Here is a 15,114-nt window from a genome sequence, read left to right on the forward strand (position 1 = left end):
CAAGGCAGATGATACCTTCGTCCCGATTGGGTAATTAGCTTAGCTTCGATTAGCTTTCTACTACTTATCTGGGCAGGTGCGACCAGTCCGTTTCTATATCGTATAGTATAGTATGGTATGGTATGGTATGATATGATATTTACTAGCAAGGCACGCGAATATGAGCCTCAAGGGAGAATGAATGCTGGTAAGATTCACGCAGCCACACCTTGCACAGATACATAGAATACAAGAAGCGAAAGCGAAAGCGAGAGAACCACCTATGCAGAGAGGAGAACCAGCAGCTGGCGGGAAATACAGCAACACATACCGACCCCAAGGAAATCGAGAAAGGAATCGATAGATAGATTCATACACATAACGGTTGGTTTGTCATACACCGTGGGACTTAGGAGCTGAACGATAAATCGCATCGCGCCTCGAAAGTGTCGAGCTATGGAAGGGAGACTATGTAGTGGGTGGGTGAGTGGGATGGCTGTATTAAGAATCGAGTATGTTGGACGCTCAAAAGTAGAAAAGATGCACGTGTCGCTGTAACGATCGACTGGATAGATAGTAAATAGACGCCCCTAGCGAGTGGTATCATGGCGAGTTTAGTAGTCCGTCACGGAGTATCCCAACCGGTCGTTGGTGTCGAGGACGCTGTGGTATCGGGTTAGATTAGTGATAAAGATACAACACCCCGGTGGGGGTGTCAGAATAAGGGGATTAAGGGGGCCACCCACGAGTATTGTTTGGTCAAGGTTCCCTCTCCGCCCTTGGAGAGATCAATGCTGAAAACATAGAAATTGCCATCGCTGGTCACGACCATCACCTGTGGCGTGTTGTTGCTCATGGCCACGACACTCCGCAGCGGTCCGTTGTTTGCATTCGCCCCTTGCCCCTGGTTCGATTTGGGCAGTTTGATCCAGGCAAAGTCGCGAGCCGGTTCCCACATTTCGCTGACCCCCTTGGGAAGATAATTCCCGACCTTGGCGGCAAACGAGCTACCGACGTTCTGCGAAGTGCGTCGGATCATCCCCATCAGCGTTCCATTGTGTTTTCTGGAAGCAAGCTCGGAAGAGGCCAGGTCACCCAACTCGTCTGTCTCAGAGGTTTGCCCAAACGAGCTCTGGCTATACCTCCTTTCGTTGTCTGTTGGAGAAGAAGACGAGGGCGTCGCATCGGGTGACTGGGACTGGTGGCTCAGCTTGAACAGATGGATGGTCTCAGTGGACGAGGAGACACAAAGGAGGGTAGACGTGGTATTGAAAGACATGCTGTAGATTCTGGAAGGTATCGACCCCCGCCGAAATTGGTAGAGCTTGTGGCCGTCGGGAACCGAGAAAACTCGTATGATCGTACCCTTGTCAGACGCCGTGGCTATGAGTGTCCCGTCGCTGTTGAGAGTGATGCATGCAAGCGGCGATCGGTGCGCTTCGATGACGTTGATAGCCTCCAGCTTTAGCGTATCAAATATCAAAACCTCTCCACTCGTTGGCGAGACATGCGTAGTTCCGGGAGGCGCGTGAGCCGGCGGAGTGAACGACGTCGACGGCGCCTTTTGCGGAAGAGGGTATGCGAGGTAGCAGTTGTCGGAGGATGGCGATAACGCGCAGATCGCTGTTCGGCTTCAGTTAGACCAGAGTCCTACCACATGTATTTCGAAGCACAGCCTTACCGTTGGGGTTGGGCGAGGTCTCGATGGTATACAAGAGGTTCATCGTCTGGATATCGTAAAGATAGATCTCATCCTCTAAAACGATCACGAGCCGTTTCCGGTTCAGCTTCACCGCGAGCACAGTCGTAGGGAAGGTCAACTCGCATATCGTCGATTGGCGCTATAAGTCCCGAACGGACCGGAAAAAAACGTCAACCACATGCGCCACGGCAACACACGCATCCGCCAGCATGGAATCTCGATTATAGGCTTATAAAATCATGCGGAATCTAACAGAGCACGCGCAAGGATGTCCTACGAACCTTGGTATTAGTGATTTGGAGGCGACGCGGCGACAAGATCAGTGCCACCAACGAGGTCGAGAAGAGCATCTCAATTATGGCTATGTTCCCTTCCTTCGTCTCATAGCTTTTCGCGAACGGATCTGTCGTGAATATCCGGAACCCCTTGGCGGTCGCTGAGAGGTGTCAAGAAATATCCCAGGATGATGAGCGGAGGACCCTTACCCACAGCCAGATAGCTATAGTCCTGGTTGAACGTCACGAAGTTCATAGCCATGTTTCCTGCGTCGATCCGAGCGATCGACCACGGTTTACCCCGGGGGTAGTCTTTTTTTTTTCTAGTAGTATACGGATGGTGAAGAGTGTATACAGTGCGATCGATGGAACGAAAGGCCGAAAGGATGTCCCGTGGACCGAGTCGTCGGGCAGATGATCTAGTGGAGTGGAGGAGGAGGATGGAGGGGTCGGTGGATAACCCAATCAAGCCCAGTGCGAGACCGATGCCGTCACAGTAGTCGCAGGCTCTTGCCTTTGCATTTCCAGAGCCTCAGGGCGAGTTCCGTCGGACCGACACTCCGCGCACCTCCGCGATCGCAGGGGGAACGACTGAATCAAGGGCGGGAAAACAGGATGGTTGGATGCGGAGGGAGGGGGAAGATCATTGATCAGAGGAGAACCGCAGTTCCTCTTTGCCTTTGCCTTTGCCGCGGTCTGCGTCACGCGCGGCAAGCGACCGGCGGCCGGACGGCGGCGACGCTCGGGCCACATCTTGATCGGCATTCCGCCTTTTGTTCTTTTCTGCTACTTTCCAGTGATTTTCTTCCTGCCCCTCCCCCCTCCCCCCCTCCACCCCCACCACAATTCCATCATGACGGCCACCAAAGACGCCGTTCCCACCCTGGCTCCGGGAAAGAAGCCGGTTATGGCTGCGACTCCCTCCAAGGCCGAGAAAGAGGCCGATCTGGTCATGGGGGTAAGTCGCGATCGCTACGATGGAGTCCCACGATGATGCGCCTGGCAGAACAGATCCCCAAGTTCCGACGGCTTTCCTCCCTTTCTTTGGCCTGTCTACGTCTGACAATCCTAGACCAACAATAGCAGCATTGTATCCAAGCGCAGCGTCGAGATGCTCTACTACCCCAAGCCTCACTTCTTCCGCTACTTCGTCAAAAAGCCCCAGCGACGGTCGCCCCTGATCAATCGCGGATACTGGATTCGTATGCATGCAATGGCGGAGACTGTGCGGCAGTTCATGAGGGAGCCCTCGGGGAAACCCAAGTTCGTCCTGAATCTGGGATGTGGATTGTGAGTCGTAGTGAACCGATGCCGCCGCCGGGTTGCGCGCACCATGGCCTGGACCGTATACTAAGTTGGAATGTCGTAGTGATCCTCTACCGTTTATCCTCCTCAGCGAAGACCGTGCCCTGTGTAGAGATACGCGTTTCGTCGATATCGATTACGAGAAGCTCATGCTCAACAAGAAAGCTGCGGTCAAGAGGACCGACGAGATTACTCAGGTTCTCGGGGATGTAGAGTTTGGATCGGACGAGAGTGCTGTCCAGATTCGCAGTGAGCACTACCTAGGCATTGGTTGCGATCTGAAGAACCTCAAGAAGCTGGACGACGTGCTCAGAACGGAGGTCCTCCCGGCGGAGTGCTCGGTGCTTTTCCTTGCCGAGGTTTCTTTGACGTACATGGATGTCAAGTCTGCAAATGCGGTCCTCGAATGGGCGTCCAAGCTGAACCAGGGTAGGGATCACTTTGCTGCCATCCCTGTTCCAGTATAGCCGCTAACGTGCTTCCAAAGATGCCAAGTTCTGTATCTTGGAGCAGTTCTTCCCCGACGGGCCCGATCATCCTTTCGCCTCGACCATGATGAAGCACTTCAAAAAGCTCGGAGCGCCGCTATATTCCATCCACGAATACCCTTCCTTGAACGAGCAAGAACAGCGTTTCAAGAACGCCGGGTGGCAACACGCACATGCAAGAAATCTTTGGGATCTCTGGTCGGATGACGGATTCGTGAGCAGTTCGCTGCGGACCTCATTGGATGCAGTCGAACCCTTCGATGAATGGGAAGAGTTCGCGCTCTTTGCGTCTCATTACTTCCTTCTTATCGCTTCTACAACCCAGGAACCACTGACAAGCAGTGCAGAGACGCCAGAGCTGCCAGAAGGGCTGGACGTATCTGATCAATTCAAACTGGCTGCAAAGTACCCTGCTGGAGGAGGCCAGCGGCGGTTCGGGGCTCTTATTCCTGATGGCGACAGCTCTCTCGGTTACCACGCTGGACTGGGCCGGCAGACGCGACTTGCCACAACGGACCTTTACACCAGTGATAAAGATGTTATTGCTTCTACCTCGTCGTTCCCTTCACGCGATGTGCCAGCCCGAATGTGTCACACCATAACGTCTCTTGCCTCCGGTGATTGTTTGCTTGTTGGTGGCCGAGCTTCACCAGCCTCTGCACTCTCCGATTGCTGGCTAAGACAGGCAAACGAGTGGCGTCCGACGCAAAGCCTCCCGGTTCCGCGCTTCAGACATAGTGCGACCAGCGTGACCTTGGAGTCCGATAATGTCCTTGTCTATGGAGGCAAGACAAGCGATGGCACGACGCTCGATACCTGGCTGTTATGGAGCAGTAATGGAGACGGGTGGCAACCGGTTGAGATGGCTGGAAGCAACCCCAGGGCCCGATTTGGCGCTTGCCTGGTAAGCATGGACAAGACCTCAGGTTTCCTCTTTGGTGGCCTTGGAGCCGATGGCGTCATGTGTGAAGATTTCTGGACATGGACGTTGCACCAGCGAAGCAATGGGCCGTACTGTCTGGAGTTGCACGACAGGACTGAAAATCTACGGACAGCTTCACCTCTCTTCGGGTATCTTAGCCGCTTCGGCGCCACTATCAGCCGGACTGCATATGGGCTAATCGTTGCTGGTGGCATCATCGCGCGGCAAATAGTGCCGCTGGACAAGGAGATCATGCTCCTCGATCCGACAGAGCTGACCAACTATCTGACTAGCGGAACTCCATCGCCGCCTAATCGTGCCCTGCTGTCAGCCGTGGGCTTGGGGGCGGAATTTGGTGGGCCCAGACCTTTGCTGGTCGGTCATGCCTCTTGTGCTGTTGACCCAAACCAGGTTCTGGTGCTGGGTGGTGGCGCAGTTTGTTTCTCCTTCGGAACGTTTTGGACAGAAGGCACTTGGCTCCTGAAACGCGCCGATGCAAGCGATGCAAGCGATGAGAACGATTGGACGTTGATCCCTGAAATTGTGCAGACGCCAAACGTCGAGGCGCCGTCGGCCGAACCGTCCAATGTGAGCCACCAAACCACCAAAGACATCACACCGATTCCTCGCGTGAAGATCGAAACCGCTGCACAATTCCAGCAGATCCTAGCTGATGGAAAACCAGTGATAATTGAGGGATCCGACATTGGCCCCTGTACTGAGCTTTGGACGAAAGAGTATCTCGCGAATGCCGTTGGCAGGGACCACAAGGTAGACGCCGTTGACCCCAGCGTTTAGCAATGAGATTTGGCTAAACGTCCTTGAATAGGTTGTTGTGCACGAGGCCCACTCGGAAAACATGAGTTTCCAAGCCAAGAACTTTTCCTATACAACCAAGGAATTTGGCTCGTTCCTGGACGAGGTGCATGCGGGTGGCCGTCAATATCTCCGAAGCATCTCCGCTGAGCAGCCAACCAAGCTCCCTGCCAACCTGGCCGTAGATTTTCCGAATTTGAAAGACGACTTTCGCCTCCCAGAGCCCCTGTCTCTGGTTGTCGACAATGCGCATAGTTCCCCACTGAGGATCTCAGGCCCCGTCACTTTGTGGCTGCACTACGATGTGAGTGTGCATGTGAACCGACACTGCAGGAGCGAGACACTGACCAGCATTAACAGGTGATGGCGAACGTCCTGTGTCAGATCCGTGGCGAGAAACGACTGATTCTCTTCCCACCTGGTGATGTACAATACCTCCAGATCCCTGCTGGGGCGTCGAGCTCTACCGTCAACATCTTCCAGAACGCCGGGGATGATTCAATTGCCTTGGTTCCACACACGTCGCCATATGAAGCAGTTATGCGTCGTGGCGACATTTTGTTCATCCCCCCGTTGTGGTTACACACAGCATCTCCGACCGGACAAGTCAGCGTTGCCGTGAATGTTTTCTTTCGCAACTTGTCCAAGGGGTATGCGGCCGGACGCGACGTCTACGGGAACCGTGATCTGCAGGCCTATGAGAAAGCGAGAAGCGATGTCCAAAAAATCGCGAAGTCTTTCGATGGGATTCCACCTGACATGGCCCGTTTCTACTTGTTGAGACTTGCAAAGGAGTTGAGGGATAAAGCCGAAGAATAGATAGGCCAAGTGTCCAGCCTTGGCCAGAGCCCGATGGCAATCTTCGGCTGCTGTAAATCACCACTTGTCAATATATCAGACTCGCCGCGGGATCTTCGCAGAGGAAGATGGCGCCCCCCCATCTGACTATCTAAGCCCAACTTGAGTGTTTCAGAGCCCTCCAGATTCTTTGACCTCTCAATGAATGCCTTGCCATGCAGGCATGCTGCATGCTTGAGATCGGGCCGCTTCCCAAAGCCAGCAGGGTGAGAAGCACGTGGTGGAATAGCAGCAACCTCCGGCCGAACTGGTGGTGCGGGGAGTTAAGGCAGAGGGGACGCGACGGGGAGGGGTTCAACTGTGGAGAGGAGTGCTCGAGCTTTGCTTGTAAAGAACTAAGAAAAGCCGAGGGTGGGTGGGGACTCTAGACCCGCCCGTGCACCTGTTTGACACTTGGTCCAGGTTGGCTACGGCCAACGCAACCCGTCCAGAAAGAACCAGAGTCCACCGCGGATGCCCGATTCGTTACATAACGTACGTTCTTACACACCACACGCCTCGGGCAATTAAGCCGGGGTATAGCGATGGGATGGTGGTGGAGGCTGCTGCTTATCATTCCAGATAGCGTTCAGGCGGCACCAAGGGACCGACCCTGCTGGATCCATTCGATGTCAGACCGGCCGCGGATAGTCAATGCCACGGCTGAAGGAGCCATGATTTCCCCTTGCACGCTGTTCTGATCATCAGTTCTCGATCGTAGTGTCGCGTGCCCAAGCGTAAGCATCCGGAAGGCGATCGTATTTGGAATGTGCTCCGTAGAGGGAGCAGGCAAGGGTAGACGTGCAACACACGGACGGAATGCAGGTCCAAGAGACGTGAAGACAATGTGAGAGAGCCTGAAGAAGCTCGGTGGAGGGAAAGGCACAGAAACAACCGTCTATGTATCTAGGGGCGATGAGGGAACAAGGAACGAGAACGAAAGAAAAGATCATCCCCATGTATGTATGCACTTAACGGCTCTTGCATATGGAACAGGGATTGACTTGCGCTAGTTAGGCACTCCTTACACTGCAAGGATGCCGACAGCGAGCAAGAATCTATCAATCTGTAAGTCAGCAAGTAAATAGTTAGCTGTCATGTCACTCGAGTTATTCCGGATCCCGGCCACCCGTGGTTGGGTGATATTCGGAGAAGGATGGTGGGAGGACCCATGACCTGCTTGCCCGAAACCATGGATCCTTGTCCTCGACCGTTGTCCAGCGAGATACCCTGGGTGGCACGGAAGCCAATCGCAAGACTGGCCGGCGAGGACTGAGTTTAGTGGCCCTATGATAGCTGTCGAGCCAAGGCCTCTCATTCGGTCGAACGGTGCTTCTGCACCTTTCCTTGTGTTGCCATGTCGCCAGTCCCAAGCCGGGAGGCCACCTCCTCTAGGCCCTATTGGGCGTTACACTAGAAGTGCTGGCGTCAAGACTCTTGAAAGGGGGGGGGGGGGGGGAAGAGGTTCTCGAGTGGTTGGGGGTGCGTTTGGAGATGACAAGGGCGGCGTCTTCAAGTTCAAGCCGACCAGCCTATTGTGTAGCAGCATGCGGCATCTGGGCTGGAATGGCCTGGGCGGCAGGATCGTTGGCCGCAAACGGGTATGTTGGATAATGGGCCTCTGCGGGTGGGGACGTCTGCCCGAAATCAAGGCGATGAGGTCAGTCAGGCCCAGGTCCGTAAGTTGATCGCTGCTGCGGGGAGGGGGAGGAGAGAGGGTGGGAAGTGTGTCAGAATAAGAGGGTCACAATAAGCCGCAGAACCACAGCAGCAGTAAATTGCGACAACGACAACAACAACAACAATGAAAGTGATGATGATGATGATCCCGAGAACCAGGCCAAGTGAGGTGGCAGCAAGGATGGCCAGATGGAATGGGGAGAGAGAGATTGGAAGACGCATGCGCAGGGGCAAAATACTAATACCTGGCGTAAAATACAGGAAACGACCCCCCTCTCTCCCCGGCGCTATCTTGCATCCACCCACCCGATTCCCCACCCGCCCGTGCTGGCCGTCCACTCCAGAGGCCCACCAGTCCTTACCCCTCCCCACCCCCGTACTGTACGGTGATTGTTATTATTTCTTGTACAACCACCACTTCGTCTTCCCCTCCACAGGTCCACACACCATCTCTCCTCCTCATCCTCTCTTCCTCCCTCTTCCCTCGATCAGAAGCAATAAGCAAAAAAAAAAAAATTAAAAATTAATCACCCCCCTCCCTTCTTGAAATCTCTCCGGGTTGGGTTATTACTTAGCTCGCCTTATCTGCTACCCTACGTACTTACTACTGTCTTGTCTATCCTTCGCTGGTTCATCCCATCTCTCTTCAACTTACCTGTCTTCCTTTCCTCCCCCCCCCCCACACACACCCTGGTCATTTCTGGATCGCCTTGGGTGCTCGCGTTTCTGGTTCCCTTATCGTTTGTGGGGTTGGGCGCGTCTTAGCTTGCTACTACTTCTTAGGCTTTAGCATCTATCTACTGTGGGTATTCATCTCTTCCCAGTTCCCACTTCCTAGTTAATTGACTTCTACCTAACGATCTCAGCCGCCTACCATTATTATTATTTTGCCGTACCACCTAACCTCCTTACTACTACCACCCTTTCCTTTTTTCTAAATCGAGCAGAGTTCGTCTATCTCTGTCAATGTTCCTTGGTTCAGTCTAGATTATCAATTAGCCTTTGGAAACGTGGTGTATGTCATCGGATCTCCCTCTCCACTGCCCCCTTCTTCGCCGAAACACAATGCGCTTGTTTGCTGTCGAACTTCGATTCCGGACGGATTTGCTAAACGACGTCTTCTCGCAGAAACTGATTGCCCGTTGGCCATTACGAACACGATCGCATTTTGCAGGCGCCTGTAAAGAATGTGCTATTGATTGGCCTCGTCCGCCACCTTACTGGATAGAGTCTACCCTCGAGGGATACTACCTACCATATTACCCACGATATACGGTGAAGCGAACCGACATCGAGCATGGCGACAGTTGTGGTACAGCAGCAACAGACCCTGCGACATTCGACCCCTCCTCCGTCGGGATTGTCCCCCGCATTGAGTCTGAACAGGACCTCGTCGCCCATCCCGAATAAGCATTTGCCCGTTTGCCCTACGGGGCCATCCCCTATCTCGCCTCATGCACCATCTCCAGCGACGAGAGACACCAGCAGTGATCAGACCTCTTCGCTGCTCTACCCACCCGACGCATTCCGACGGGTGCCCTCAACGTCGTTCTACTCGATTGACCTCAAATCTTTCACTGCTGCTCTGGCCTACTGGGCAGCGCAGCCCCTGCCGGATCCGTCTCAGGTCTTTCCATGGCTTCACGGACTTAACCCGGAGAACCATCTGCAGGTGGGGTTCTTCACAAATCGAAGGCGCTCTCTTCGTCGGACTCCGAAATGCTGGCGGGGCATTACCATAATCAAAGTCGGCGGCGATCTGACCAGAGCAAGGATAAAAGGCGCAGTGTCTCCCGAGGAGGTCCTTGCGCCATCGGGCGTGGAATTCATTCCAGTTGACCCGCGAGAAGGGTTCTCAGTGCGCAACTTCCAGATACAGACCGCGAAGCTGGCACCGTTGTCTGACATTATCGTATATGGCGAGGATGGTGTAACTCAACGGCAGGTTTTGGATATTGCTGGAAGAATGGCACTAGCGCAGTACACCTGGAGGATAAAGAACGACCCAGACCAGAGCATGCCTACTTACAATACCTTCGTCCTTGCCTGTGAGTCGGTCCCGATAGTCAACTCATGAACACGAACTAAATCATAGCAGCTCCCTTTTCAGAGGTTGAAAGGAGATATCCGGAGCTGGTGGCCATTAACTCCAACGGGCAGCTGACGGGCCAGGTTGTCGATTTCTGTGAGCTACAAAGGCCATCGCCTCGGGAAAGTTTACTTCTAACATCTCATTAGTTCAATGGGAACGGCTGGAGATGTGTGAGATGTCCCAAGCATCCGAGATCTCATCGAATGTCTGGTTAGGCCCGACGCCTGACCATTTATTGCGTCCTGGGTCTTGCGGGCCCGCACCTACCGATAATTACGATCTTTTAATCGAGGCTAGCGAGCTCGCGAACATCCCCGGTCCACGTTTTCTGGCAAATATCAACAGGCAGCTCGATGACGGTCCGCAAAAGCTTGAATTCCCTTCATCCGGCGCAATTCTTCTGCCGTCGGGCGAGACCAGAGAGATTGATGATCTAGTTAACACGGTCCGCTGGATGTACTACACAGCCAACCCTGATGAGCCAGATCACAAGGCCGATGCTGATGGAGATATCTCCATGACCCCTGTGAATAAGAAGGCCCGCAAGATCCTGATCCACTGTCCCGATGGATACACCGAGAGCTCCTTGCTGGCGATCGCATATGTGATGTTCGCGGAGGGGATTACCGCTCCTAATGCCTGGCTTAGGCTTCATTGCGAGAAGAAGCGGAACTTCTTCGCTTACCCATCCGACATCCAGTTAATGAGCACCGTGCAAGGGAGACTACTACAGGAAAGCCCCGCGACGCGATCACATAAAATAAAGAGTCTCCCTGATCCTGCTTGGTTCGGGTATTGCGACGGTTCTCTCCCAAGCCGGATCCTGCCTTACATGTATTTGGGCAATCTATCCCACGCCAACAACCCCGAAATGCTCTGTGCTTTGGGTATCAAGCGGATCCTCAGCATAGGCGAAACTGTGGCGTGGAGCAGCGCTGAGGCCAAGATGGATCCTAAGAATGTCATGCACATAACTCAGGTCCAAGACAATGGCATCGACCCCTTGACTCAGGAATTCGATCGCTGCCTGGAATTCATCCGTGAGTATACTCGACACCTACTAGTCAGATCACCGTGCTAACCAGATCGGATTGTCAGGACAAGGAAAATCCGACGGGATGGCTACATTAGTCCATTGTAGAGTGGGCGTCTCACGCTCAGCGACTATCTGCATCGCCGAAGTCATGGCATCTATGGGTCTTTCTTTCCCCAGAGCATAGTAAGTCTGAACAACTAGATCCAAGATCTCGAATACCATATGCTGACATACCACCAGCTGCTTTGTTCGGGCAAGAAGGCTCAACGTTATCATCCAACCCCACCTTCGATTTGTGTAAGACTCACTTTCATATTTCCCTCGCACAAGGATAACCTCATCTGACTAATTCCCCAGATATGAGCTACTTAAATGGGAGGAATTACAATTACAAAAGCGGAACAAGCCCGCAAGGAGAGAATTAGAGTGGGCCACTGTGGCTCGCGAGATCGCATTGATGAACAAACCATATTCCAGGTAGTGGAATGGGACCTGCAAAAACCACGCATACCCCCTGCAGAAGGGAAACATGGCCTCTGCGCTCACTGTCCACACCGCAGCCATGCCATGCCATGCCATGCCATGCCCATCTGTCCCGCACATGGAGATCCACCGTCTCACTTGATTGATGGATAGAAATCTGATACGATGATGACCGATATGGAAGACATGAGGGAACGAACAAACGGATTCATGAGTTATTTTATTATTTTTTTCCCCTTACTTTCTCATTTCATTTTTTTTCTTCATTTTCTTGATCTTTGGCGTTTGATGGACTTAATCTATGGATGCGATGCGATGCGGTTCAGGCATCCAATATATGCTATGCTAGGACTGTTTGTGTGGTTTCTTTTGGGAGGCGTTTCATCGTGGCTTGATTTTGATTTGGGAATAGGTATCCTCTCTCTATCTCTCTTTCTCTCTCTATTATGTCCTTACTATCTTTAACTGATTCATACACTACTTTGATGTCGGGTTTGGTCCTGACATAACTTACTGGGTTCGGACTTACTTTCCTACCTTCCTACTTTCCTACCCGCCGGCTGTCTTGGTCTGGTAATCTTTAACACTATTTCTAATCAGGGAACAGAGAACGTCTGGCTGGGTTTGTATGATGGATGGCTAGATGGGTTTGGATAGTTGGTCTGAGTTGAATATGTCTCATGTTTTTTTTTTGGGGGGGGGATAGAGACTACTATGGTTATATACTCGGATATGTAGTGTGGTAGATGATGCATCGTTGATTGGCTTTTGTTTGATTCGTGGTGGTGGTGGTAGTAGTAGTAGTTCATTGTTTCAGACAGTTGTTGTTCATCACATCTTCACATACAAACGCATATATCCCGTTCCCTGACCTGAAAGATATATATCTCGGGCTAAAACCAGTAGTACATTACAACAGACCGACCCCACTCATCAGGATCAAGATCAACATCACCATGATCAACACCGCTCAAACACCCTATACAACCCCTTCAAATCCGCCACCTCGACCACCCCCCTCAACAGCCTCGTTGTAGCAACAAGCCTCCCCCTCAACGCCGGAAAAACCACATGTTCGAGCATGCGCGCGATCTGCGCCCGTCGCTGCGTGATGAATTCCTCTTCCTCGTTCTGTGTCTGTGTCTGGGATTCCGAAGGACCAGCTGTGCCCGACTCACCTGTCCCATCCACCGCTGACTCCGAAGCCGGAGTCGGCAACTGCTCCGGAGTATAGAAAGCAGCCAACTCACGGAGAAACGTGCGGAAACAATCCTCCTCGCTTGTCCAGTCGACGTAGGGGCCGAGACGGAGGAGGAACCGGGGGAGTTTGGCCAGACAGGGGAGGTAGCCTTTTAGGAGCAGGGGAATGGAGAGGAGGGTGCCGTCGGGGGAGATTTCGAGCGAGAAGTATTCCGAGAGCATTTCGCGGCGGGAGAGGAGGGTTTGGTGGACGGTGGAGGGGGCGGTGGTGAAGATTTCGGTGGCCTCGTTTTCGGTTTCCGTGATGGTGGTTTGTGTTTGGGATTGGGATTGGGATTGGGATTGGTGGGCATGGGCATCGCGTTCAGTTTCAGCGGCGATGCGGAGGAGATCGATGATTTTGGGGGCGGGGGAGAGCTTGATAGTCCCGAAGTTTCCGAAGTCGGTGAGGCCGATTTGGTAGAAGAATTCCGTGCAGAACATGCCGTAGTCGATGAGGTAGAGCTTGACGCCGGATTGGATGGCTGCGATGCGGCGACGTTCGTCGATTAGGCCGACGTAGGTGTGCGAGGCGATGGTCTCGGTGAGCGTGTTGTGCATGTTGTTGCGGACGGAGGCGCGGAGGTTCTTGATTGAGGTGAGCGCAACGCGGAGGGGTTCGCGGGTGGTGGTTTCGTAGTGCAGGCCTGGGTCGGCGATGGTTGGGGGGGTGAGGGTGGAGGGTCGTTGGTTTGTCGGTGTGGATGTGGATGGGTCTCCGGATATAGCTGGGGAGAGCATGGAGGTGATTTTGCGGACTTTGGAGTCGGTGCGGACGAGGTTGTTTTCGTAGGGCTTTTTGGACGTGCTGGGGGTTTTGGGGATTGTGTTTCCATTGCTGTTGTTGGTGTCGTTGTCGCGGTTCAAGGGCTCGATGGTTGTGACCCCCGGGAGGAGGGTCTGGGTTAAGAAGGTTCGGCTGGAGTCGACTTGTGCGAGTTTGGATCGGATCTCGTTGCAGATGCTTTCGATGATTTCGTCCTCGTTGAGAAAGTTCACTTCGCGCTTGGTTGGATGGACGTTCACGTCGACTCGTTGGGGTTCGATCTCGAGATCGATGTAGACGAATGGGTGGCCGCCTTTGGGGAGGAAGCTGGAGTAGGTTTGTTCGACTGCTCGTTTGATGGCCGTGGATTCGACAGAACGGTGGTTGATAAAGAGGAGGACGGCGGTTCGCTTGACGTGGTAATTTGCGTTCGTGACGAGCCCTGAGGAGCGGAATCCAAGCTTGTCATCCTCGACTTTGAACTCCACAAGCTCGTTGGCTACTGCGCTGCCGTGGATCTGACGTATCCGCTCGATGGTGTTGGCAGCTGCCGGTGTTGAGACACTGACGCCTGAGTCGCCATGCTTGCGACACGAGAATGCCACTCCAGAGCAGTGGACGGAGTACCGACCAACTACGTCCAGGATCTTGGCGTACTCTTCACTTGCCGATCGAAATGCTCGACGTCTGGTGGGGACGTTGTAGAACAGGTCCTCGACCTGGTGAAGTTAGATATGCGGTAGGATATGGAAGAGAGGAAGTGGCTTTGCGTACCGTGATCTGAGTGCCACCACGTCCAGCGGTGGCTTTGGGGGCGGCGCTCTGGCCAGGTTTGGGTGCGACGAGATTCCCACCACTGTATTGGGCTCTCCATGCGCAGCTGGAGCCCGCGGTTTTGGTAGTCACAGTGAGATGGGCTATATGGCTTATACTGGCCAAAGCTTCGCCTCGGAAGCCGTAGGTCCCTATGGATGACAGGTCCTCGAACTGTTTCAACTTGGACGTGGTGAATCTCTCACACAGGATGGGAAGGTCATCTCTCTGTTATAGACATTAGTTGGTTTACCACAAGATAGGTTGTATACACCTTGATACGCACGTCAATGCCATGGCCGTTGTCTGTGATCTGGAGGAGTTTTAACCCGCCGTCCTTGACCAAGATCTCGATGGAGGTTGATCCGGCATCCACGGCGTTTTCGATCAACTCCTTCAGTGCATGCATGGGGGCCACAATGATCTCCCCTGCTGCGATTTTGTTCACGACATCTGGGTCCAGGGCCTGTCCATTGATATTAGCGCGGAAATGTATGATTGAAGGTGTGGAAATCGACCTTGATTCTCTTAGGTCGCTGGGGCACTTCAGCGTGCACTTCAGCGTCCTCGGCCAGTCTTTTGGTGCCCCGAGGTTCTGGAGAGTCCACCTCCATTTCTGGATCCATGGCCATTGTTTTTTTTTTTTTTTTGTTTTGTTGTTTCTATCCAGGACCACAGGGA

The 15,114-nt window shown here is 53.3% G+C and overlaps 4 protein-coding genes across 4 annotated transcripts; 2 read left to right on the top strand and 2 right to left on the bottom strand.

The window, feature by feature from the left end:
- Positions 1–125: 125 nt before the first annotated feature.
- On the bottom strand, positions 126–2,710 carry BO70DRAFT_361292 (phosphoinositide binding protein ATG18). Its single transcript, XM_025543012.1, has 5 exons — positions 2,167–2,710; positions 1,963–2,117; positions 1,661–1,820; positions 726–1,602; positions 126–642 (listed from the first exon to the last, which is right to left on the bottom strand). Exons 1-5 carry the CDS (start codon positions 2,216–2,218, stop codon positions 594–596), a joined length of 1,293 nt encoding a protein of 430 aa, XP_025400252.1. The 5' UTR covers positions 2,219–2,710; the 3' UTR covers positions 126–593.
- Positions 2,711–2,809: 99 nt separating this feature from the next.
- BO70DRAFT_352032 (tRNA methyltransferase PPM2) lies at positions 2,810–6,306 on the top strand (the record flags this gene model as incomplete). Its single annotated transcript, XM_025541767.1, has 6 exons — positions 2,810–2,914; positions 3,029–3,246; positions 3,326–3,690; positions 3,749–5,442; positions 5,501–5,791; positions 5,848–6,306. The coding sequence occupies 6 exons, from the start codon at positions 2,810–2,812 to the stop codon at positions 6,304–6,306; spliced, it is 3,132 nt and encodes a 1,043-aa protein (XP_025400253.1).
- Positions 6,307–9,301: 2,995 nt separating this feature from the next.
- On the top strand, positions 9,302–11,613 carry pps1 (tyrosine/serine/threonine protein phosphatase PPS1; the record flags this gene model as incomplete). Its single annotated transcript, XM_025539326.1, has 6 exons — positions 9,302–10,052; positions 10,103–10,189; positions 10,243–11,136; positions 11,195–11,315; positions 11,373–11,429; positions 11,490–11,613. 6 exons carry the CDS (start codon positions 9,302–9,304, stop codon positions 11,611–11,613), a joined length of 2,034 nt encoding a protein of 677 aa, XP_025400254.1.
- An 869-nt stretch (positions 11,614–12,482) lies between these two features.
- BO70DRAFT_428501 (mismatch repair ATPase MLH1) lies at positions 12,483–15,065 on the bottom strand (the record flags this gene model as incomplete). Its single annotated transcript, XM_025547979.1, has 4 exons — positions 12,483–14,339; positions 14,395–14,661; positions 14,720–14,899; positions 14,952–15,065. 4 exons carry the CDS (start codon positions 15,063–15,065, stop codon positions 12,576–12,578), a joined length of 2,325 nt encoding a protein of 774 aa, XP_025400255.1. The 3' UTR covers positions 12,483–12,575.
- Positions 15,066–15,114: the final 49 nt, after the last annotated feature.

The sequence above is a fragment of the Aspergillus heteromorphus genome (genome assembly GCF_003184545.1).
Source record: "Aspergillus heteromorphus CBS 117.55 chromosome Unknown BO70scaffold_9, whole genome shotgun sequence".
NCBI lineage: Eukaryota > Fungi > Ascomycota > Eurotiomycetes > Eurotiales > Aspergillaceae > Aspergillus > Aspergillus heteromorphus.